This window comes from Trichechus manatus, unplaced genomic scaffold (genome assembly GCF_000243295.1).
Source record: "Trichechus manatus latirostris isolate Lorelei unplaced genomic scaffold, TriManLat1.0 scaffold00186, whole genome shotgun sequence".
NCBI classification, from domain to species: domain Eukaryota; kingdom Metazoa; phylum Chordata; class Mammalia; order Sirenia; family Trichechidae; genus Trichechus; species Trichechus manatus.
Window position 1 is genome coordinate 3,174,493 of NW_004444122.1, and position 26,385 is coordinate 3,200,877.

At 42.6% G+C, this 26,385-nt stretch overlaps 1 protein-coding gene across 2 annotated transcripts in view; it reads left to right on the top strand.

Moving 5' to 3' along the window:
* Positions 1 to 26,385, top strand: part of ABHD17C (abhydrolase domain containing 17C, depalmitoylase) — a 68,560-nt gene that overhangs the window by 40,485 nt on the left and 1,690 nt on the right. The window contains exon 2 of one of the 2 annotated variants that reach the window (XM_004387498.1): positions 21,504 to 21,683. In XM_004387498.1, coding sequence (XP_004387555.1) covers positions 21,504 to 21,683 — 180 coding nt within the window. The remainder of the gene's footprint in view (positions 1 to 21,503; positions 21,684 to 26,385) is intronic. The other variant, XM_004387499.1, reaches the window with a different exon arrangement.

Genomic DNA, 26,385 nt, shown 5'->3' on the forward strand with positions numbered 1-26,385 from the left:
CTGGTGGACCTTTTGGTTTGCAGCCTGAGCTCTTAGCCACTGTGCCACCAGGACTCCACATAACCCATAGACACAGAAAATTTTCTCTACAATTTCTTAGAGTCCACAGGCCCATGTCAAGAACCCTTGGAACAGAGGTTATCGAAAGTCTTTTCCTTCTCAGACGTTCTCTGAGTCCAAGAGTGATGGATTGTTGCAGACATGGAAAGCTGAGAATTCCTCCAGTATGGATAGCTGTATATTCTTTAAGCTCTGAATTTCACATTCCAGTTTAATATTATTACAGCTTTAGTTATCATATTGCCTCTCCATAGCTGCTGCTCTCATTATTTAAATGGTCTGTCATTGTGATTTTGATTTCTGCTTGATTCGGGGGTGGTTTAGAAAAGTTTTTCTGGGCTTTTTTTTCTTAATTTCAAGGATTCTCCCCCCCTCTCTTGGTTAACTGTGTCACGTTCTGTTGTTGCTATTATTATTATTTGCATTGTGCTCAATGTGTTATGCATTGCTTCTACTTCATAGTTCTCATTTACTCCGATTCGTAAGATTGGTCCCTTTTTAAAAATTTATAGAATCTTTGCATATGTCTCGTGGTTTTCCTCTGATTGCCCAGTCTTTCAGTGTGTCTTTAATTGCCTGGTATTGGGCGTTGACATAAATCCTGTCCGGGCAGAGGTTATGTGTGTCCCCGCTCAAATCTTATAGTCCAAGACAAAGGGAGAAAGAAACATTTAATTCAAAGTGCAGAATCAAGACAATATTAGCTTGCTTGAAAATGTTGTAGTAGGTATGATGAGTTCTTGAGTAGACTTGGCCTTCATTTGTTTTCCAGGTTCTTGAATAGCTAAATTTTCAATCCTTTTTCTTTTCTCGTGTGGTGAGGGATCGAAATCCCTTACTGTAGCTCAGTAGTTCAGTGCATCTGAGGAGAGATTTAGGACAGGTAGCCAGCGGAGGGCACGTTGTAGTACCTGGTTACCTGAGAAATTTGAGCTGAGAAATTCAAACTGGTTGGTAACATCTCATATCTTCATTGCACCTTTGATAAGGAATGTTCTCTGTGCCTTAGCTAGCATTTCTATCATAAAAGGTTTGAATAATCCAAATTCTTTTGAGCTACTCTCACTGAGTCCTTTGATGAACAATCAATGCCATATCGTCGGTATCCAATTTTAAAAGAATATAATTGGACAGTTTTCCTGAGAGAACTGGGAAAGCATTAGGTGAGTGAAAGGGAAGAAGAAATGAAAAAGTACCTGTAAGAAAGATGCCCATGTGTGTTTTTCACAGATCTGCACTCAGAGGGGTCTGGGAGAGGTCCTTGTGGGGCTGAACCAATGACTGGTCTAGAAATGTGCATGCTGCTCATTGGTCTGATTGCTGCTGCACTGTGACTTCTGTGGTTTCCCAGTAAGGTTCTGGTTCTGCTTCAGTTTAAAGTGTGTGTGTGTAGCTGGAAGAAGGGTCTGGGTGACATTCTACATACAATGACTGAGGGGGTCCTCAGACCTCTTGCCTTCCTGACTTCTACTCACTCCCTGTGTGCAGCCATTTTTGGTGACTCTGTGGAAACGTGGCCCAGGGCAGAGGGCTGAGCTTTGTTTGGAGGCAGCCATCTGACCTGGATTCAGACCCAGGCTGTGCCACCTACTAGCTTCACGGCCTTGGGCAAATCACCTAAGTGCTTGAAACCTTAGTCTTCTGGTCTTCACAATGGAGCTGATAATACCACCTTGCAGGTTGTTGTTAGGATTTAAGATAAGGTATGTAAAGCCCAAGGAGCCCTGGTGGCACAGTAGTTAAGCTCTGGTCTGCTAACGAAAAGGTCAGCGGTTCAAACCCACCAGCCCTTCTCTACGGGAGAAAAGAACTGGCGATCAGCTCCCATCCGAATTTCCCTATGGCAGCAGTTTTACCTTGTCCTTCCCTTGTCCTATAGGGTAAGGAGCTTTGCCATTGTGAACCACCTCCCCCCGCATGGTTCCTGGCTGACAGGGAGCCCTCTAAGAGTAGGGGAACTGTTGTTCATGAGCAGATGAGATCTCATCCTTCCCTGGAAAATAGCCTTCATATCTGCATGATCCCTTGTAAGGCTGAGCCCGTATGGAAAAGTGACAGTGACTCTAGCTGAGAGGGCAGATTCCACCCCAATCCATTTCTCTTACTTGACAGGTAAATCCCTCAGGGCTAATTTCAGGGACTCTGTGTTAGAGTCAGGGTTAGTGATTTGTAATTGCAAGGTCCTTGACCTCACTTTCTTTGGTACATCCATGTTTTAAGTCAATGAAACTAGGTGCCATAGAATTGATTCTGACTCATGACGACCCCATGTGTTACAGAGATGAACTGCTCCATAGGGTTTTCTTGGCTGTAATCTTTACGGAAGCAGATCTCCAGGCCTTTCCTGCATGGTGCCGCTGGGCAAGTTCGAACTTCCAGCCTTTCAGTTAGGAGACGAGTGCCAGCCATCTGCACCACTCAGGGACCTTTTGACTCAACATGAGGAAGGGCCTTCCAATTTCTGAATAAAATTGGGACTATTTTTGAAAAACAAAGTGGCATCTCCTCCCAAATAATCAAACTAAATCTCTAAAAGTACAGATTTTCTAAGGTCTGTATTATTCCCAAGAGTTAATATGAGGCACATGAGCATCAACCATATGAAACAACATAACAAGACTTTAAAATTAGGCCTTCTTATTTTAGGGTAAAAACAGCACACATAACCGGATCATTACACTGTGAGCGCCATGAGGGCAAAAACCAAATCCTCCTTGTTCCTCATCATATCCTTAGCACGTGGCACCCTAGGCACGTAGAGGGTGCTCAGTAACTATTAGAGGAATAGATTATTCCTGTCTCTATCTCAGTTCCTGGGAGGCTCACAGAGAGAACCTACCAGTCAGCATGTATGCAGAGCTATCACCCCTTCTCCCCGCAAAAAATACTTGCCGTCACGTTGACTCTGACTCATTGCGACCCCATGTGTGTCGGAGTAGAACTGTGTTCCATACCATTTTCGACATTGATTTTTTTTTCCAGAAGATCGCCAGGCCTTTCTTCCAAGGCACCTCTGGGTGAACTCAAACTTCAGCCTTTCAGTTAACTGCTAAGCGCAGTATCTGTTTTTGCACCACCCAGGGACTCCTAGAGCTATCACCAGTGGGGCAAAAAAGCTTGCCTTGAAATTGTGGCATTTTTTATATCATACTCCATTAAAATATTCACTTCATGAAAATAATTATAACTTGCTCATAAAGTTTGCTTTGTGCCAAAGAAGTATCGAGTATTGATTCTTGACAAAATCTTAATTATTATATATTTTTGTAAACATTTTGGCCATATTCTAGTTCAAGTTGTTTTTTTTTTTTCCCCCTTCTAATCTGAGGAATTCTAGTATGTTGAAGAAGACAGTAATATGCTGGCTCTTCAAGATAAAAATGCGTCTAAATAGAGCTATTGTATTGAAACCATTTGTTAATGCTTTTATATCATTTTTATTTTTTTTTCAAATTGGGGAAAAAACAGTTCTTGGCTGACTTTAAAATTCTGTAGTGAAAACTCATTTTCCAAATTACAATGGAAATCAAACCATAGTACGTTGTCAACAGGGAGTCAGATGAGTAGAAATAGTAAAGTAGAAACATTCCAGGGCTGAGAAAAAAAATTTGAAAGTTTAATATGTTAAAGTACGCATTGGTACCTTGGGTGGAATTTTAGAGAGAGTGGGATTGATTGAGATCCAGTTGGTTCAGAAAAAGGAAAGAACCCAGGGGAAGCTGATTTGGAATGGAGTGGCTGCTGGAAAAGCGATAAAAGCTGGGTCAACAGAGAATGGAGGTGAGCATCCAGGAGCGCACATCTGGAGGCTATAGATAAGCCTCGCTCAGAGGAAGTGAATAAATTTCATATGCTCAGAACAAAGGAAGGTACATGTCAGCAGCAGATTACCCTGACCATGTCTTACCCCACCACTCTTCTCTCATCCCCCTTTTTCTCGTTAGGCATCGTGTGCCCAGCATCTGGGTACCTGCAGTAGGTCCCGAAGTCCCCGCCTCCCATTGCCCATGGAATCCAGTTCTTGTGGTGAGCTGGTGTGCTCTGCCCTCCCTGGGTTCCTGAGATGGGAACCGCCTGTGCGCCAGCCACCTCAGTGTATATATCTAATGAATACATGGTATCTAATCAGTGTATCTAACACATACATGTAAATGTTGGTCTAGTTGGAAGTGTTTGCAGCAACAAAAGTTTCATTTCAGAAGGGAAACCTGGGTCTCAATCTGTAGCTGTTTGAAGCATTGTTGACATGCAACTTACATGAAGTCTCTGTTTCTGAAATGATTCAAAATAGGAGACCTGTGGTATTTTATGCCCTGCCATTACCCCAACAAGATCAATGTAAGATAGAAGTCGAGAGCGTGGTTTGAAATATGGACTTGGATGATAAAACGCTCGCGAATCCCTTACTTCAGAGCATATACGTTATTGTGGGCTTGGGCTGCCTGCAGAGGACGCCTGACTCTGCTATTTCTGCTGCTACACCTCTGGTTATTGCAGTGCGCTCCGAAGACTGGGGATAAGGACATCCCAACTGGTTACAGTGAAGTGTATGGCTTGGAATGTGGCTAGATGGTGTTTTGTTTTGTTTTGTTTAAAAATAATATTTTATTGAGTTTTTGTTGAACGTTTACACAGCAGGTAAGGTTCCCATTTGATAATTGCAACACAGATTGTTCAGTGACATTAGTTACATTTATCACAATGTGTCAACGTTCTCTTCTCTTTGTGTTTTTTGTTCCCTTTCCAGTGCTCTAGTTTCCCTGCCCCCTTATCCTCTCATCCTTGCTTTTGAGTAAGCGTTGACCTTCTGGTCTCAACTGATGGTTTTTAAGTAGGGCACCGATCTTATGGGTAATATCCTTTATTTTGTATGCCATTGCACTATTTTGCTCAAAGATGATCCTGGGGGACATGCTCGGTTCTAGGTTTAAAGAGTGTCTCAGGGCGATAGCCTCAGGGCGTGCTCAGTTCTCTGCTGTTCCCATTTGTCTTAGCCAGGTATTGGTGATAGATTAATGTCATATACATGATGTTCTTAGTGACCAGAAAATGTTCCTGTGTTTGATAAATAAGGATGTAGGGTTTGCTACATTATGTTTGTCCACTACATAGTATTTGATTCAAAAATGATGTTGAACTTGCCTCAGGGTCTTATTTTAGATTGACTTGACAGAGGAAATGGAGTATATGCACATCCAAGGCTGAGTCACCCAGTCCTGGTCTGCTATTTGGAGGCCACGGAGGATGGGTCTGTTGCATAGAATCCCAAATCACATGTCCTTGACAGTCTGGCAGAGGTGATATTTTAGAACACAACTGACCTCCTTAACAACTGCCCTTGAGCGTTCAAATATGGAAATTGGAATTCTGTTACAGTTTTATTCAAATTCAGGGGAAATGAAAGATGCTGCTAGAAGAAATCTGTCTGTATTTTCCACTTACTGCCCTGGCTTCCTTTTGTGATGTTCCTTAGGGAATCCTTTCATCTTCAGAAGAGAAAAAGGGGAGCAGAATATTTGTGCTGTACCCAGAGGTGGCTTTCCTGTGTTTTGCTTTCTTTTTTTTTTTAAATCCTGGCAAGGTAGACAGGTAATAGAAAGGATAACAAGTTCTTCAAGGCAGGAGGTCAACATGTTTAAATAAACAGAGTTGTTACACAGCTCCTAGCCCACTTCCCCTGAAGGTTTATGCCACCCCTCTGAGATCTATCCTGAGTAGACTATTCTACCAGATTTGTAAAAGAACACAGTGTTAGTCACGTGTGTATCTAGATAGTCCTTTTTCTTTATGTTACTGGTCAGTTTTAATACTTTTGGATTTTAGAGATTTTACTATAAAGTAAAAAACAAATTTTACTATTTCTGTTTTATTTACTGTTTTTTTTTTTATTTTTTACTTTCATAGTAACATCTCATTTAGAATTCAGGGGGGCTTAACTTGTCCTTTGTACCATCTGATAAGGAAATGGCTAGAGTAAATCAGATTTGAGAGAAGTGTTCGCTTTTAAAGCACCATTTACATTAGGAATGCTTAGGCTGCTGCTTTAGGCATTCTAATTCCAAAGTGCTTTTACGTTTACATTTGAGGGGATAATAGCTAACAATATAGGGCACCTACATACCAACCCCTTTCACCATACTTATTCAATCTGTATGCTGGGCAAATAATCCAAGAAGCTGGACTATATGAAGAATAATATATGCGGCATCTGGATTGGAGAAAGACTTATTAACAACCTGTGATATGCAGATGACACAGCCTTGCTTGCTGAAAGTCAAGAGGACTTGAAACATCTACTGATGAAGATCAAAGACCATAGAGTTCTGTTTAGATTACACCTTAACACAAAAAAAACAAAAATCCTCACATCTGGACCAATAAGCAACATCATGGTAAACAGAGAAAATACTGAAGTTGTCAAGGATTTAATTTTACTTAGCTCTATAATCAACACCCATGGAAGCAGCAGTCAAGAAATCAAATGACATATTGCGTTGGGCAAATCTACTGCAAAAGACCTCTTTAAAGTGTTCAGAAACAAAGATGTTACTTTGAGGACTAAGGTGGGCCTGACCCAGGCCATGGTATTTTCAATCACCTTATATGCATGCAAAAGCTGGACAACGAATAAGGAAGACCAAAGAATTGACACCTTTGAATTATGGTGTTGGTGAAGAATATTGAATATACCATGAACTGCCAGAAGAACAAACAAATCTGTCTTGGAAGAAGTATAGCCAGATGCTCCTTAGAAGCAAGAATGGCGATTGTCCATCTAACGTACTTTGGACATGTTATCAAGAGGGACCAGTCCCTGGAGAAGGACATCATGCTTGGTAGAGGGTCAACGAAAAAGAGGAAGACCCTCAAGCAGACGGGTTGGACACAGTGGCCACAACAATGGGCTCAAGCAGAGCAATGATTGTGAGGATGGCGCAGGACCAGAAGTGTTTTGTTCTGTTGTACACAGGGTCACTGTGAGTCAGAACTGACTCGATGGCACCTAACAACAACAACAAAACCTGCGAATGCTGGAACTTATGTAAGGTGGAAACCTGTTGGAGAAGGAAAACTCAAATATTTTCCTCTAAAATGAGCTAGAGGAAAGTGGTAAGACTGCACCCTGTCAGAGGTAGAAAACTTGTGAGACCCAGAAGAACAAGACAGTCCGGTCGAGTTCTGGCTTTCACTATATATATATACGTGTGGGTGTGTATATATAATTCTCACACACACACACACACACACACACACACACATATACATATGTGAGATACGCGGGCCAAAAATGCCCTCTACCCCATTATGTCACCATCCAGGAATTTCATAGTCGACATCTGGCAATTTCAGTGCAGGAACTAAAGAGATTTGTAGTGTTGCAACCTCAGATCCACAGTCATTTGCAAGTCATTGTCAAGTAGGTCAAACTCATGAATCATTTGGTGTCTTGTCTACTATACCTGTTGTAAAAATTCACCATACAGTGAGATAAAATAATTGGAAATTGGATACTTGGCATTTCTCATTCTAAGAAGTAACCTTCAGCTTTGATTTATGGGTTAAATCAAGTGGGTAATTGAATTAGATTTTTAATGTTTTTCCTCATCATAGAGATTTTGTGTAATCTCTACCTTACTTTTAGCTACATTTCTTGGAGGTGAAATTAAGGGGCATCATTAAGGCTCTGGGGCCCTGGTGGCGCAGTGGTTAAGAGCTATGGCGTGCCACGGCTGCTGACCAAAAGGTCAGCAGTTCAAATCCACCAGCCGCTCCTTAGAAACCCTGTGGAGCAGTCCTACTCTGTCCTGTAGGGTCGCTATGAGTTGAAATGGACTTGATGGCAATGGGTTTATTATTGCCATCATTCTATTTTGGTAGAATGTCTTTCGTCACCTGTGTTTGGTGTGGACGGAGAAGTGCCATGTACTGAACGCATGTGTTGTCAGATACCTGTGCTAGGTATTTCACATGAACCAGCTCATTTAATCCTTTCAGAAATTCTGTGGGGTAGGTAGTATTATAACCATTTAACAGGTATTTGTGCAGCTATAGTGGGGAGCTGGCATTTTCTGGCTTTTCCAGTATATTAGATAATTACAGAATGCCAAGAAATTCTCAGTTATCATTAGAACAATTTCATGCACAATTATACTCAAATCCAAGCAAATTGTTCTGTTTTAATTGTAATAGACCCAAAGAGAGTTCATTTTAAATCATCACACCACGTCTTGTTAATTTTTGCTTTGACACAGATAAAGAGTGTTGTCTGAGTAGAAAACAGTCTTGAATGTTAAAAAGAATTAAGTCGTTTTGAACATCGATTTAGATCTAACACAGACAACCCTCACCTGAACCACCATTTGAAAGGAAATTTCCGTCATCTGGGATAGAATTGCAAATTAATTCTCTCATTCTAATGTCATACACAAGAGTGGATGCTGCTTTACAAAAGTTAGATAACTTGTATCCTGATATGTTTTGAAATAAATGAATGTTTAAGAAAGGCTTCAATGATCAGCATGCTCTCCGCCATAACAGAGCCTGTTGGTAAATTGCATTTTCTTAGAATGCCTTTTTCATTCTGTGTGTTATGTTATTGTTTTAGTAGTCCATTTAAGAAAAGGACACATTGTCTCTCTGTGTACATTCAAGTTTTGATCTGTCCATATTGCATAGGGGCCTGGGCCCATCTGGTGCCTCCAGTGCCTCTGCTTACTGAGAGTGCACCGTTAGCTGTGCGCCTGTTGTACCTGATTACTAAGCTGCTGCCTGTACACATATTCTCCAGCCTTCTTCCTCTTCCCGGCCACTCTTGTTCCGCTGTACTTTGGCAGTAGATGGAGTGAGGAGACCTCAGGGGGTGGACTGCCTAGCATAAGCGTATGGAACAGAATCAAAAGAATTGCAAACAGGTACTCAAACGCTTGCACACCAGTGTTGATGGTAGCACTAATCACAATAGCCAGAATAGGTGGAAACAACCCAAATGCCCATCGAAGGATGAATGGATACACAAATTGTGGTATATCCACACAGTGGGATGTTACTTATCCATAAAAAAGCAAAGAAGTATTGATACATTCTTCAACATGGATGAACCTTGAAAATATCATGCTAAATGAAAGAAGCCAGCCACAAAGGTCACATAGTGTATAGTTCTTTTTATATGAAATATCCAGAAAAGGTCAATCCATAGGGTAGGGATCGGTGTTTGCCAGAGGCTGGGGGGAGGAGGAAATGGGGAGTGACTGCTTAATGGGTATCGGATTTTATTTTGAAGTGATTAAAATTTTCGAACTAGATAAAGGTGGTAGTACATTGTGAACGTACTAAATGCCACTGAATTGCACACTTTAAAATGATTAATGGTTAATTTTATATTAATTTCACAGCAACTAAAAATTAAAAAAAAAAAATCAGGAAGAGTTTTCTTTTTAATTAACCCTGAGAGGGTGACGTTTATATGCCCTGCTGGGGTTTTCCACAGTTACCTGAAACTCAGTCTATTCCCATACTGAACTTATTTCCTTATGAAACAAACAAAATTCTAACCACTCATTATCTTCTTCCCAACTTCCCTATTTCTGCCAGTTTTCTCAGCACTTAACTGTAGAATTATCCTTGAATCTTCCCTTCTTCACTCCTACCTGCTACATGGGCGTTTGATCTGAGTACTCTGTCTTCCACAACACACTGCTTATCTGGCTGTTTTCTCCTCCCATCGCCTCAACTTTCAGCCGCTCTGCCTGCCCTTGGCATCTCGGGCACGTTACCAAGCCCTTCCACATTCTGGCTCTACCTTCTTTTTATGTTCTGCTGCTTCCTGATGCGAAACCCTCACTTCAGCCGGGCCGGGGCCGGGATCCTGGTTCGTGAGATGCTCCCCCTCTCCTACTGTTGCCTTTTCTTCTCTTGACCAATTCACATCTCCCTTCCTTCAAGATTTGCTTCAAGTTCTACCTCTATGCAAAGCCTTGCCTGACTTCTCAGTCTCCATTTTGATCATTATCTTCACTGTATTTTAATAAACTTATTGATAATAGCCCTGGTGGTGCTGTGGTTAAGCATTTGGCTGCTAACTGAAAGGTCAGTAGTTCAAACCCACCAGTAGCTCCAGGGAGAAAAGACCTGGCAATCTGCTCCTGTAAAGATTAACCAAAAAACAAAACAAAACCCATTGCTGTCAAGTCGATTCTGACTCATAGCGACCCTATATGAGTATGAGCAATCCTTTATGGCTATGAGCTGTAAAGATTACAGCCTAGGAAACCCTATGGGGCAGTTCTCCTCTGTCACGAGGTTGCTGTGAATCAAAAATCAGCTCGACGACACCTAACAACAACATACTTGGGTTTGGTGTTATTTCTCAGTGCGAATCTCATTTCCTTCTTAGTTCCCCCGAAGACATGCAACCCATGAGCACATGGTTTACCCCCATTGCATTGAAGGTTTCTTGAAGTGAATGAGACTTCTGTTAACCTTAGTATGTGGTACATTTTATTATAACCAGCGTGAAAAGGGTACCTTGATTGTGCCCACGCTTTTAAAACTTCCAGAGATTATAATTATCTTGCTTGTAAGTGTCCTTTTAAACCCAATTGGCTTGGTCAGAAAAAAAGAAAACAAACACACAGCTGGCATCACTAGCCTTTAAACTTTTAGATTTTCTCAGACGGCACCACTGCAGCAAAATACTCACTTTAAAATGTGTTTCCTTTGCTTTTGCCATCGGAATTAACAACCAGTAGACGTCTGTTTGTGAAACATTAATTCGTGTAACACTGAAAAGCTTTCCAAACTTACAAAGGTGTATTTTTATACCGGAAGAATAAGCATGGTTTATGTTGTTGATGCTTTTTTATCTTCCTCATAATTAAAATATAAAGCACACGTTTGTTAAGCTCGGGCTACCAAAGGTAAAAGATTGATCTGCCATTTATATCCCTGAGCGCCATGTGGCAGTTTGCGTTTTTTGGCAGGGCTGTTTTACACACCTGCTTCCCTTGTTACAGCCAGTCCTTTAACTTGGAAGCTTTGCTCTCAAGTTTATTAGGGTTTCTTGATAGCCACAGACCTCATCCTTTCAATTAACATTCATGTTACTTTGTGTGTTTATCTTTGTCCTGTGTCTTAAAATATTCCCACGAGGAATTCCAGCTCTGAAATATCTAAAATGTTGACTTCAAAGTACGTGGAACGGTGCCAAGCGTGCTTCTTCTGAAAATAAATGGGAGGGCTCTTGACTGAAGGACAAAGTCAAGGCCCACTAACTGCAACAGGATGCAGTGTATCTTAGGGAAGCTAACCTTGTGCAGGTTGTGAGAAAGAAAAGAAAGCCTTACATTCAGAGAAAACGAACCGATTTTACCTTGTATAAGTGACTGTGCCTGCAGGGTCCCCTCTCCTTCACTCTCAGGCTCCCCGTGTGCTCATCCTGCCTCAGCTCTCGCTCTGATGCTGCCGCCAAGCCCTTGGCTGCGGGGCTCCTGGGGGCTTGTCCTATAGGCTGAGTGGGATTTGAAGGCTCAATTGTGATGGTGAGCGTGTACTCAGCATAGCTCGTGACCGGAACTAGGTGATAGACGTTTGGAGAGGTTGAGAGCAAACATTGTGGGTGTCAACCACTGGGGTTACTGTACTCATCACACAGCCTGATGCAGAAAGACATTATTTAGGGTCACGGCTTCCCCTTGGTAATAGTTGGGAGAATCTAATTGCTTGTATTGTGTTTTGGCACAGGACCGGGCAGTGTCCCGTACTCTTACACATAAGGTCACCACGAGTCAGAGCCGACTCAACGGCAACCAGCAACAACAATCTAATGCCTAGAAATTTCAGTGTTTACTAAATTATTGTTACGGTCTTTGATGGTCTAACTCATTTTTGTTGTTCAAGCTAGAGCTTCTGCTCCTATTCAAATCCCCAAGCGGCAGAACTTAAATTTCGAGTGGATTTTATCATTTGGAATGATACAATACACGAACTTTAGTTTTAATTTGCTTAAAAACATCCTTCAGCTAGAATCGCGTTTAGTTCACAGGAAGAGGTGTCTCCTGTGTCCCAATCCCTGAGGTTGTGAAATTTCCCAATGGAATACACAACACTACGTATTCTTGTGGAGCTTCAAATCTCATTGGCAGTATAGGGCATGCCACAAAATGGTTAATCACATATGCCGTCACATCACTAGGTATCCTAGTGAATGGCTCAGAAAATAAAATACCACGAGTAGACTGGAGTGGTTAGGAAAAGTGTGTGAAGTAGGTAGGACTGAAGTGGACCTGCTGAGCCCCGGGGTTTTCTAGGTGATGGGGAGGAGTGAGGACATTCCAGGCAGAGGGTATTTATGAGACAGTGGGGAGTCTAACCCACAGAGGCACAGGGTTCACTTGGAGAGAAAAAGGCAGGCTGGTAAAGCAGGGCCAGCTTATGGAGGTTAATCTGAGGATGTGGACTTTTTATCCTTAACCCAAAAACCAAACCCAGTGCCATTGAGTCAATTCTGACTCATAGCGTCCCTGTAGGACAGAGTAGAACTGCCCCATACGGTTTCCAAGGCTGAAATCTTTACAGAAGCAGACTGCCACATCTTTCATCCACGGTGCTGCTGGTGGATTAGAACTGCCAACCTTTCAGTTAGCAGCCACCAGGGCTCCACTAGGAAATTAACGTGACATTTTTTTCCCTTTTTTTTTTTTTAAGGAAGATATTGGAAGATGGATTGGATTGGGAAGTAACATGAATGTAGCAGTTTATATAGCTAGAACCAGAAGGAAAGCAGGTCTGGGAGAGAAGAGGAGAGGTCAGACGTGGAAATTGATTAGGCATGAGGGAGTCCCAGAGTTGTCTATCAAGGGAGAAGTCAGGAGGGAAACTGGGAAGCTGTCAGAGAGCATGAGTCAGAGTAAGGCAGAGGAATGAGTCCAGGTCAGTAGTCAGTAACTAGGACACCTGGCCCTCATCATGCAGAGGAGCCCAAAGGATAGGACAGAGCAGACAGGTAGTTTGAGCAGTTAAGCAACCAAGCAACAGGGGGTGAATGTAGAGATGGCAATAGTAAGGATCCCAGGAACTTACCTGGGTAACAGACCCTGGGTAGTTGGGGTGGAGACGTTCATCTTTGGGCAAACTTTACTCATTCATATACTGAACTGGATAGGCAGATCCTGACAGGTTGACCACAGATACTGTTACATGTAAACCAGTTGCCATTGAGTTGATTCTGACTCATGGTGGCCCCAGGTATGTCAGAGTAGAATGGTGCGCCACAGGGTTTCCAGTAGCTGATTTTTTGGAAGTATATCACCCGGCCTTTCTTGTGAGGCACCTTGGGTAGATTTGAACCTCCAACCTTCCAGTTAGCAGCCAACCACGTGTGTAGCCAATCACAAAGGGACAGAAGTGGGGTCAGAAGAGTGATCAGTATGGAAAATACCTCAAAGATAGAAATGGCAGGGTTACTAGTGACTAAGAGTATATGGGGAGGCAAAGGGAGAGGAGAGTGAAAAATTAGTCCTAATTCTCAAGCCTGTGAGGTAAAGGGAATGGTGATTGGTAGAAATGGAAAGGTTGAGGAGGGAATAGGAAACATCAAGTTTGAGAGGTGTTGTGTATGAAGTGATGGGGTACTCAGGAAGAAATATCCAGAGAGGGAAAAAAGGGGAGTACTGGAGCTAAGATGAGATACCAGGAATGAATAAACAAATTTTAGAGACCCCCAAACTTAAAGCAAAAAAAGCAAACCCATTGCTGTTGAGTTGATTCCAACTTAGAGTGACCCTACAGGACGGAGTAGAAACTCCCGTATAGGGTTTCCAAGACCATAATCTTTACGGAGAAGATTGCCACATCTTCTTCCATGGTGCGGCTGGTGGGTTCAAACCGATGACCTTTAGGTTAGCACTTGAATGCTAAACCATTGCACCACCAGGGCTCCTTTTAGAAACCCCAGCCACCCATTTATTCTTTTGACAAATATTTACTACACACCTACTGTGTGTTAGGCGCTGTGCTAGGCACTTACATTTGAAGAGTTCTACAAAGAAGCAAATATGAAGAGAAGAAATTCCAGAAAAGAGTGATGATTGAGCTTGGAGGAATGCTGAAGCCTGAGAAAAGAAAGAGGAATGAGTAAAGGAAACAGAAGAGGAGTGCCCAGAGAGATAAGAATAAATCGAGCTAGTGTGACATCGAGGTGCCGTAGGAGAAGAACATTTTAGGAATGACAGTGGTCGATAGCAAATTTTATTCAGCACCTTTTACTGATGTTGAAAGTACATCATTCGTCACACCTTCTCTTTAAAGACAGTAAAGCCCTCCCTGACCACCAGACCCACAACCTACCAATGAGCTTGCTTGCTTCTTGACCCCGAGGTGGCCCACCTCACAACTCGTTTAGCATGCTTCCTTTACTGCTCTACATTTTGAGTTTTCTCGTGTTTTTATCCACCCTGCTGTTTGCCACCTTCACCCTGTCATCCAGGTCTTCCTTTGGGTTTATAGGTGGGCTCCTGCCTGAGTTCTTCCTGGCTTAAGTCTTTTTCTGTTTAGACTTCTTCTTTCTCTTTAAACTGTTGGTGCCACGTACTTATTCTGCAGAGCCTTTGTGTGTTCTGACGTATGGGCTCTACTAGCTCCCTGTCTGATTTTCGAATGACCGCCTCCCAGTCTTCTGCCTAGTTTTGTTTTTTGTTTATTTGGTTTTCTTGTCCTACCCTTCCTACACATGCAGACTTCCCGATTCCACTGCCTGCCTCGCCCCTTGATACTGTGTCCAACAGCTTTAATCTTTCCGCCTGCTCAGATCTATGGCTTATCCTGACCTTATTATACTTTTCTGTAGCTTCTCCAGTCTGACCCTCCAGTTACAGCATGATACTGCCTATTGCTGCCACATTAGTATGTTTTCTCCTGAACTACATCTTGAGCTCCTTAGAAGAAATGCATGTTCCAGGACTGAATGGGCCCTGATCAGAAACATCATGGATTCTATTTTCTAGGCTGTACATGCTGTTCTGGCAATTCAGATGCAGCCCGTTGTTGGTGGTAGGAGGAAAAGACCCCAACTCTCTAGCCTGCCTCCCTGCCTTCTCCTCTGGCAAATTCTCTTACCTAAGCCTAGGCGTAGGGCTGGGGACTGGCACACTAGGATGGTCAGGAGGTCAAAGGATTCTGGAGCTTATAACACTGGGGGCTGAAGATAATGGACTCTGCTTACTTATAGAGATACATGAAATCAGAATGCTGGCCTGGAAGAAATTTGAGGGACTAGACATCATGATCAAGTCAAGGAAGATGTTGTGGATTGAATTGTGTCCCCCTAAAATCTGTCTTGTAAATCCTAACCCTTATACCTATGGATGTAATCCCATTTGGGAATAGGGTTCTCTTTGTTATGTTAATGAGGTCATATCAGTGTAGGGTGTATATTAAACCAGTCACTTTTGAGATATAAAAGAGCAGATTAGGCACAGAAGCAAGCAAGCAGGAATGGGGGAAAGACAGATGCCACATGGATATCTCCAAAGAACACCAAGAAGAATGCTAGAGAAGCTGAGACAAGGATTTTCCCCCCGAGCAGACGGAGAAGCCTTCCCTTGGAGCTGGCGCCCTGAATTCAGACTTCCAGCCTCCTAAACTGTGAGACGAGCCCCGGTGACTCAGTGGTTAAGAGCTATGGTGGCTCAGTGGTTAAGAGCAACGGCTGCTAACCAAAAGGTTTGCAGTTCGAATCCACCAGCCACTCCTTGGAAACCCTCTTAGGGTAGTTCTACTCTGTCCTATAGGGTCGCCATGAGTTGGAATCGACAGCAACAGGTTTGGTTTTGGTTTTTCTTAAACTGTGAGAAAATAAATTCCTGTCCATGAAAGCAGCCCACTTGTGGTATTTCTATTATAACAGCACTAGGAAACTAAGAAGGGCAAGTGGGGAAGACAGTAGAGGAGGGGAAACAGGTTGTTGTCAAAAGGAGACCCTCAGATGGGAGATCTTAGTTTTGTGTGGTGATGAAATCTAAGATGCAGTGAAACTAAGGGCTCTTAATGGTTCTCTGACAGCCCCAGAGTCCTGATCATTAATAGCAGAACATCCCGTCCTATTTCCAGTCCTTTCTACATAGGTCTGAGCCATTCATGCTATCCACATGCCGAGGGTCAGATTTCAGAGTGTTAGAACTTGCTGTGGAACCCCAGGTCCCAAGCTGTGGTCATCTTGGGCTTATCCCAGCAAGATATGGTACATGCTGACTGGAGACCCCATCATAAAATGAGTATGCTTAGTCTCATAAACATACCCAGACTGTCCCTAGAGAACAGTGTGCAAAAAATATTTACTTACACATATAAGCCACAGATTTAATGAAGAGATTCCAGAGAGAATCTGATAAAAACGTGTTCACTTTGACATGAAGATAGGCCTGTAGTTGACAGAGAGCAAACAAGGCCCTTCACCCTCCCAGCTCTTACCCTGACCTGCTCTTGACTCTATTATTTCATCTGCTGTGACATTGAGACCTTGCTTCTGCTTGTCTCCCATACTTCTGGGTGCATGCTTGACTTCTCAGCCAGACCGTATGCTCCTGGAAACCATCAAGCCTAGTATATTCATTTTTCTGTCCCCCAGAGGGTCCAAGCCTGGTCCAAACAAGAAGCACAACAACTATTCTTTTTAATGCATTAAAAAAAAAAGAAAGAAAATTGATATTTTTCAGCTATAGAAACTCATCCAAGGCTCACAAAATCACCAGCTTTAACAGATCACTGGCAGAACCCAGTTTAGATATTTAGTTTTGTTTGTCGTTTAACAAGTCACTACCTTTCATTTGTCTTCCTCCTGGTTTTGGATACTGGACTGGCAACTGAGGGGAATATGATTTTTAGAATTTCACCTGGTGATCAAGTCATTGAGAAGGTTTTGAGGAGAGACAATAATGAATTTTGTTTTAGACATGTTGAATGTGAAATTTATCCACGTCAAATATATGGGCTTTGGAGTCAGGCCTATATTAAAGTCATAGCCCCGCCGCTCACTAGGCATAGGATCTTGAGTAAGTTGGCTTAGCCTATCATCAGGTGTCTTGCGTGTAAATGGCGACATGGATACCTCCTCTCAGGATCATCATGACGATTAAATGAGATAGGGGAGGTCACTGAAAGCACTGAGAATGAGGTAGGCACAGGGTTCATTTCATTTCTTCCACCTTCCTTTCCTTTAGGTGAGGGGTGGGAGGGGGCCTTCTGCTCTGGATCTTAGGAGAAAGGTCAGGGCTGGGAGTGAAGAGCTGAGAATTACCTGCATGGAGTTAGTAGTTGAAGTCACGAGTTAAATGAAACCATCTGGAGAGAAAATGGAAGCGTGTAATATGAACATTAGTGGTTAGGGAAGATAAGCCAGTGAAAGAGACAAAGGCTTTTTGTGGTGGGAATGTAGGAGGGACCAAAAGTGAGTCAATGTCTTCGAAACCAAGGACTGGATTTAAGAAGAAAGGCATCATTCTCAGTGTGAACTGCGGAAGAGAAGTTGAATCAGATGAGAACCGAGAAAAAAGCTGTTGGATGTGGTACCTCGGTGAGAGCAGTTTGAAGGATGTTGTAGGAGCAGAAGTGGATTTTAGTGGGCTTAGTCGGCATCAACTGGATGACAGCTGGTTTTTTAGAGTGCCTGGGTGGTGCAGATCGTTAATGTGCTCGGCTGCACGAAAGGTTGGAGTTTTGAGTCTACCCAGAGGTGCCTCAGAAGAAAGGCCTAGCAACCTACTTCCAAAAAATCAGCCTCACTGGAAGATTCCGTGTTTTAAAATCCATGGTCTCTGACGTATGAATATGTTGCATAGAATGCTGCTGCTTTTAGTTCCTTCTTCAAACCTCACCGTGAAGACTTTTGCCAACGCAAGTGAAGCCCCAGGCAAGACCAGCGTCTTGGGAGACTCCCTTGCACAGGCACAGTTCTGTGCGATGGTGTCAAGTGCAGAGGTTGGGGCCACACAGACACTTCACTTTAGAAAAGAAGTAGAACCAGTGTCACTGAAAGCTTACGTACAAACTGTTGAATGGGGGCCCCGATTGCTGTGTAAACCTTTACTGAAAACACAATAAAATATTATTTTAAAAAAAGAAAGAAAGAAGGTAGAGAACGGGTCTTGGTTCTGAACCAGGTATTTTCTGACCTGCGTCTGGAGAAGAGCGAGCATATCTTTTTTATTGTACTCTTGTCTCCTCTTCCCCGTTGTTGCTGCTGTCAAGTCGGCTCCAACTCATGGCGACCTTATGTATAACAGAACAAAACGTTGCCCAGTCCATGCACCGGCTTCACTTCCCTATACGATTCTTAAGAGTCCTTTAACTGATCTTCCTGCTTCCTTTTCTTGCTTCTGTTAATTGATCCTGCCTGACACTGAAAGATTAGTCTTCTCAGAGCGTAGCTTCGTTCTCATCACCTCTTCCTTGAATGCCTCCAGAAGCACCTCATCATCTCCAGGACAGGCTCTAAACCTCTTGCTTCCCATTCAAGCCCTTCCAAGACGTGTCCCCACCAGCCTCCCTAGCTTGGTCTCGGGCTCAGCAGCCACACGGGACACCTTACTCTCCCTGCACTTTCCCACTGCTGCATTTTTATGCACATTGTCCCTCCCACATAGACAGTACTTTTCAATCTCCATGTGTTCAAATCCTGCCTGCCCTTCATGGCATAGCCCAGATGCCAGCTCTCTATAAACCACTCCCCTATGCTTGCTAGCCAGGGACAGCCATTCACTCTTCAGATTCCTTCTACCAGTTCTACCAGTTGTGGACTCCAACTCATGGCGACCCCATGTGTGTCAGAGTAGAACTGTGCTCATAGGGTTTTCATGGCTGATTTTTTGGGAAGTAGATTGCCAGGCCTTTCTTCTGAGGTGTCTCTGGCTGGACTTGAACCTTTAACCTTTTGTTAGCAGCAAAGCACATTAACTATTTGCACCACCCAGGTACTCCTCAAATTTCTTAAGGGTCCCCATTTCCTGTGGAGTTGCAGGTCACTTGAGGGGGAGGAAGTTGGACTGAAATCCCACCGTCCCCCTCAGCTATAGATTGACAGTTCTCTTCACTGAAGGCTGTTATCAGACAACAATTTATATGGCTGTCTAAGCTACAGTAAAGGATCCCTGGTAGCACAATGGTTAAGTGCTCAGCTGATAACGGAAAGGTGGGCAGTTCAAACCCATCTAGCGTCCAAAGGGAAAAAAAGACCTGGCGATCTCCCATAAAGATTACAGCCTAGGCAACCCTATGGGGCAGTTCTACTCTGTCCTTTAGGGTTGCTGTGAGTCGGAATCGACTTGATGGCACACAACAACAACACTACAGTAGGATTTATACCCAAATGTGGAATTATTGGATCATCATACTTATTCAGTCTGTGTGCTGAGCAGATAATCCGAGAAGGTGGACCGTATGAAGAAGAGCGGGGCACCAGGATTAGAGGAAGACTCATTAACAACCTGTGTTATGCAGATGACACAACCTTGCTTGCTGTAAGTGAACAGGACTTGAAGCACTTACTGAGGAAGATCAAGGACTACACCCTTCAGTATGGATTAGACCTCAAATAAAGAAAACAGAAATCCTCAAAACTGAACCGATAAGCGACATCATGATAAACGGAGAAAAGATTGACATCAAGGATTTCATTTTACTTGTATCCACAATCAACGCCCATGGAAGCAGCAGTCAAGAAATTAAATGACGTATTGCATTGGGCAAATCTGCTGCAAAAGACCTCGTTGAAGTGTTCAAAAGCAAAGATGTCACTTTAAGGACTAAGGTGCTCCTGACCCAAGCCATGGTGTTTTCAGTTGCCTCATATGCATGCGAAAGCTGGACAGTGAATAAGGAAGACCAAAGAAGAATGGACACCTTTGAATTATGGTGTTGGCAAAGAATATTGAATACACCATGGACTGCCAGAAGAACAAACAGATTTGTCTTGGAAGAAGTACAGCCAGAACGCTCCTTAGAGTCAAGGATGGAGAGAGTTTGTCTCATATACTTTTGACATGTTATCAGGAGGGACTAGTCCCTAGAGAAGGACATCAAGTTTAGTAAAGTAGAGGGTCAGCAAAATAGAGGAAGACCCTCAATGAGATGGATTGACACAGTGGCTGCAACAATGGGCTCAAGCATAACAACAATTGTGAGGATGGCGCAGGACCAGGCAGCGTTTCTTTCTGTTGTACATAGGGTCGCTATGAGTCGGAACCGACTCGACAGTACCTAACAACAAGCCTTGAACTTTACCAGATAATGTCAAATTGACTTCCTAAGTGATTGCACTCATTTACACCTTACAGCAGTGTCAGAGTTCCACGTTGCCATGTCTTTGACATCCCTTGACATGGTCTGACTTTTTCATTTTTGCCAATCTCATGGATATAAAATGATATCTCATGGATTGACTTTGTATTTTCATGTACTAATGAGTTCCTGGTGGTGGGGATTACACCCACACGCATAGGAGTTTAGGATTTACAGCAGATTATTTTGGGGGAACACAATTCAATCCATAACAGGGGGCACAGAGCTTATGTTAATGGTGGTAGAATACTTTGGAAAAGAATAGCAACAATGGTGGCACAACATGAAAAATCTAATCAATGTCATTGAATTAGAAATGTGGAAGTTGTGCTGGTAAGTGTTCTGGTGTGTATATTTTCACCACACACACGCACACACAATGGAATCAGAGGAGATCTGTGCTCCATAGGGTTTTCAATGGCTGTGACCTTTCAGAAATAGATCACCAGGGCTTCCTTCCAAGGCACCGCTAGGTGGAGTTGAACTGCCGCCCTTTTGGTTAGCAGTCAAGCGCTTAACCATTTGCACCACATTACCTAAGTGAAAACTGGAAGAGACTGCGTCAGGAGACCACCGATGGATTGAAAGTCTTACAACGGTTTAGCAGAAGAGGCTAAAGGAAAATATAGCTTCTTCAAGTTATAATTTTAAATAGCTTTCCTATTTTATTAAAACCTCACCTTGAAGGGCTCTGAATAATAATATTATGATTTGCCAAACATGCTTTTGTTTTTATTTCAGAAGTGCATTTATAATTATCAAAGAAAATATAAAGAAGGTCTAATAGGAAATGAGATGACTCTGTAGATACTGAAATGAAACTTACGTGCATTTGTTTCGTTAACTGGCCATTAAAAGGTGTCATGTTCGTTATTTTTATAGCATTTTGAGACGCACGGAATCTTAATTACTAGAGAGTGTCCTGAAATAGGCCCTTAACATTTGTGTTTGTCAAATTTACATTCATCTTAAGCCGAAGTGTACAAATTAAATGGTGTAATTTTGAAGATGATAAATGTGGGATTTTTGTGGCTTTAAGACGCTGTGGGCTTTTTCCCTCCCTCTCTCTTTTTCTCCGTACATTAGCTAATGGCTGCCCTCTCTGATTTCTCCAGGTACGGCGTAAGTCCTGAGAACATTATCCTATACGGTCAGAGTATTGGGACCGTCCCCACGGTAGACTTGGCCTCACGGTATGAGTGCGCAGCGGTCATTCTCCACTCCCCTCTGATGTCTGGTTTGCGGGTGGCCTTTCCCGACACCAGGAAAACATACTGCTTTGATGCTTTCCCCAGGTAAGTTCGCATTCATAAAACAAGTGCTAAGCAGCCACTTTAAGCAATTGAATCACATTACAGAGAATCAAGAGACTTGAGTTCAGACCTGATGTGGGCATTAACTGTGTGCCACTAATACATAGATATTTACTGAAGGCAGCCATATGTCTGACCCTGTGCTGGGTGCCACGGGGGCCGTGGAGGTGAACATGACATACAGCCTAGTGAGAACCTTATCCCGTGGGCCTGATTGATTTGTGAAAATCCACCAGATGATGTCTGAGGACCTTGATTACACTGATATCCTAGGATTGATTCAGCTGTGTACAGGCTCTGTGCAGGATAAAAAGAAGTATTCGCATATCCTAAAGGAACTTAGAGTTCAGTATTTGTTTGTACATTCAAATGGGTGTGTCCTATTGACTCACAAGGAGCTAAAATGGAAAAGATGCAAAATATGTGAGGAGACAATTAGCAGTGATATAAAAACCCAAAAACAGAACCTGTGGCCGTCAAGTTGGTTCCTACGCATAGTAACCCCGCAAGACAGAGTAGAACTGCCCCATAGGGTTTCCAAGGCTGTAATCTTTTTTTTTTTTTTTTTTTTTTGAGCATTTATTGTGTTTTAGGTGAAAGTTTACACAGCAAATTAGTTTTCTTTTCAACAATTTATACATAAATTGTTCCGTGACATTACTTGCTATCCTGCAACGTGTCAGCACTCTCCCCCTTTCCGCCCTGGCTTCCCTGTTTCCTTCCATCTGCCAAGGCTGTGATCTTTGTGGAAGCAGACTGCCACATCTTTCTCCCGCAGAGCTGTTGGTGAGTTTGAACTGCCAACCTTTCAGTTAGCAGCCGAGCACTTAACCACTGCGCCACCAGGGCTCCTTTAGCAGTGATATAAAACCAAAAACCAAACTGGTTGCCATCAAGGAGATTCTGACTTATAGCCACCCTATAGGGTAGAGTAGAGCTGCCCCGCAGGGTTTCCAAGGAGCAGGTGGTAGATTCCAACTGCCGACTTTTTGGTTAACAGCCGAGCTCTTAACCACTGTGCCAGCAGCGTTAGAGACACTCAAATAAAATCTACAAGCATCCACAATTTCGAAACTTCCGTTTTCAGTCAGACAGTCCAGGTAAGGGGGAAAGCTGCCGTGCTCTGTTAATCTTTGTAAATAGAATTAAAAAGGTGAAGTCAGTTACTTTGGAAACCAGCCACAGAGACGGGGTCGGTGAGCAAACCCACCTACAACCCCAAACCTCCTGAGAGCGGCTCACCTCACCTTGCTCTCCCATTTTACCAGAACTGTCCCCCTGCAGAGGGGCCTGCTCCCTCAAGGGTAGCCAGGGTTATCCCCTGCCCACCTCTCCTGGAGGGGGCAGAGCCACCACCAACCTAATCCTGCTGTGTTCTAGTTACCACTGATAGGAAGGAAGGAAGGCAGGCCGATGGATAACTTCACTGTAAATGCAAAAGCACCCAGCACATTGGTTTCTTGAATACCTCTGTTTGAAAAGTTCTACTTTAAAAAAAAAAAAAAGAAGAAATCTAAGTTGAAGAAAATACTGTTTTTAATAAAAAGTATATGCCCCTAAACTTTTTCAAAATCCACTGCTACAGTGTCCTAAGCTTCTGACAGCTGAACTGGCAAGCTCATACTGCTATTTAAGAGAAGAGGCTTCAGCAGAAACAATGTACAGTTTTAGGATTCTGATTGACCCATTAATTGCTGTCATTCTGCTATGCCTTGCTTCAAAAAAAAAAAGAACATCATGTGGTTGCATACGCATCTGTTACCCAGACTGTCTCATTTCACAGAAGAAACCTGTTAGCGCCTTTGGTGACCTCAGTTCTGTGCCGTTTATGCCAGGATTCAATGAAATTCCACTTCGTGGGAAAGTCGAGCTGCAGCTTTCTAGTGGCGTGGCTAGGAATGCTGAGTAGCGCTAATGTGCGTCTCGAATGTGGCTTTATTTGTGCTGAATTGGTAGTGAGAGGCCAGTTTGTGGAAGGACAGATATTTAGCATGTCTGTGGGAAGAAATGCCGGGAGTTACCTTGGCAACAAAATGAATAGTTTTTTCTTCCCTAACTCTTAAATTAGCATATACCTTAAAATACAGCTATGACAACTAATTGCAATTTATTAATGAATAATCAATTAGCAACTAATCTTTAGCTAATAAAGCAGGCCCTGGGCTGAACATTTTACATTCATTATCCCACTTAATCTTACCAGTAGCCTTAAAAAACTGGTCCGATTACTGTACTCGTTTTATAGATGAGGAAACTGAGGCTTAGGGAGGTTAAGTGATTTGCTTAATTAAGGTTGATGAGTAGAGGTTTGGGGTTGCAACAGTAAATAATCAAACAAACAAATAAATAAATGCCGTTTCTCATATTCAATACTATAAATTATTAATACAGCAAATTTCAAACCATTAACGGTCACATTGATTTTTGTCATTAATTGAACTTGGTAACTATTTTCTCATGGTGTCGGTTGCTGCCAAATGGCAACATTGTCTCTGTGTGAGTTCAGCCCTTTAAAGGGAGACACTTTCACATTTCCCTTTAATCTTAAAAAAAAAAAAAAAAGAGTAAAAACAAAAAGAATCCTAATGATTATGTGATGGTAGTCTATTTTCCTTTGCTTCCTTCACATTTCGGATCAGGCAGTGTCATTTAACTTTAGCAATGAACTACTGGAAGTAAAGGTTCTCCTAGATTTTGCAGCATTCTGTGCAGTTGCAGGCCCATTATAAACCAGTTGCCGTCGAGCTGTCTACGACTTACAGCAACCTCGTATGTGTCAGAGTAGAACCGCTCCATGGAGTTTTTAATGGCTGATTTTTCAGAAGCAGATCACCAGGCCTTTCTTCTGAGGTGCATCTGGGTGGACTCGAACCTCCCACCTTTGGGTTACAGTCAAGCGCATTAACCATTTGCGCCCCCCAGGGACTCCAGGCTCATTGTAATTGAGCAGTAAATATTTTTTGAATGGAATACAGTTGAACCCTCTGAATTCTTAAAAGAGGAAGTCACTTTGAAATTAAATATAGAAAGTAGGTTTCCAAATAAGAGTTTTAATCTGCAGATTTGAATACCGCCCCAACAGCTTTGATCTTTGCAAATTACACAGCTGACCAAGTTTTGCAGTCTTCTGGGCTGTCTTAAAGTGCTGTGATGTCTTGAAGTGGCTGGCCGCTTCACGAGTCTTTAATAAAGCCTATCTGACAGTTGTTTGTAGATCTTTGAAATGAGTAATTGATGTCAGAGCTCTTCATTATCTCCCTGACTCATGCCTGTAATTTAATAATCTCTCCGAGCTTCATTTTCCTCGCTGGTGACTCTCATTGTGTTTCACTGACATGAAATGAGATTTTGTTTGTACAGTGCTTCTTGCAAAGCACCTGGTATGGTAAGTGTTTAATAAATGTTATCTATTACTTTGAACAGAAATCCCTGGGCGGTGCACACAGTTACGCACTCGACTACTAACGGAAAGGTTAGCTGTTTGAACCCACCCAGAGGTGCCTCGGAAGAAAGGCCTGGGGATCTGCTTCCTAAAGATCATAGCCTTGAAAACCCTGTGGAGCAGTTCTGCTCTGCACACATGGGGTTGTCATGAGTCAGAATCGACTGGCCTACAATTGACAACATTACTTTTAACAAAAAGATTCCACAGATAGTACTAGCGAATATCATTTTGTGACTTTCACAAGGATCAAATATGGGAAGAGAAGTAAATGCAAGAAGGACTTTGGCAGGGGGACAGATTGGAGAGAGGTTTGATTTATTCATATGCTAAATGACTGTTACCCCATTGGAGGAGTCTCCCACACACCCAGCCCAGAAATGCCCAACGTCTTTTGAGTTCCTCTTTGGAATATACTTTCAGAGCCTGCATCTCATTCTTTTGAAGATCCTCAAGTATTCATCCGTGGAGGGTAGATTTGATTTTTTGTAAACAGAAGTCATTTGGAGTCAAATCTAGGGATTACGTTAAAATTTCAAGCTAAGTAGTACAGTATTTGATCAAACATGAGGCATTAGCTTTAATGGAATGGGGGTTTGTGAGTATCTTGCCAGTCGCCTCTGAAGCTAAATCTCAAAACAAAAAAGTTCTGAAAAATTTAGAGCAGCAGTGGATTAAGCATCCAACTTCTGAAGGAGACATTTGTTCAGATATATAAATTCTGGCCTGTTTATTTTTTTTTTAAGTCCTATCTCATCAATATGAATACATCAAATAGTTACTGGTTTATCAGTCTGATGGCTTTTAGGGGCTCTGTTTTTAATAAAATACTCTGACAGAAACACAATGGCTAAGTGTAGTGTGGGATTCTGGGTTGGATCCTGGAACAGAAAAGGGTCATTAGTGAAAAAACTGGTGGAATCTGAATGCAGTCTAGACTTCAGTTAATAGTAACGGTACCAGCATGGGCTTCTTAGTTTTGACAGATGTACCCCGGTAACATTAAGATGTTAGCCTCATGGCAAGATGGGTTAGGGGTCTATAGGAACTCTGTATTATCTTTGCAACTTTTCTGTAAATCTAAAGTTATTCCAAAATAAAAGTTTATTTAAAAAATGAATGCTTAAAAACAACGACCACAACAATTACCAGTTGCCATGGAATCGATTCTGACTCATGGTGACCCCACGTGTGTCAGAGTAGAACTGTGCTCCGTAGGGTTTTCCATGGCTCATTTTTTCG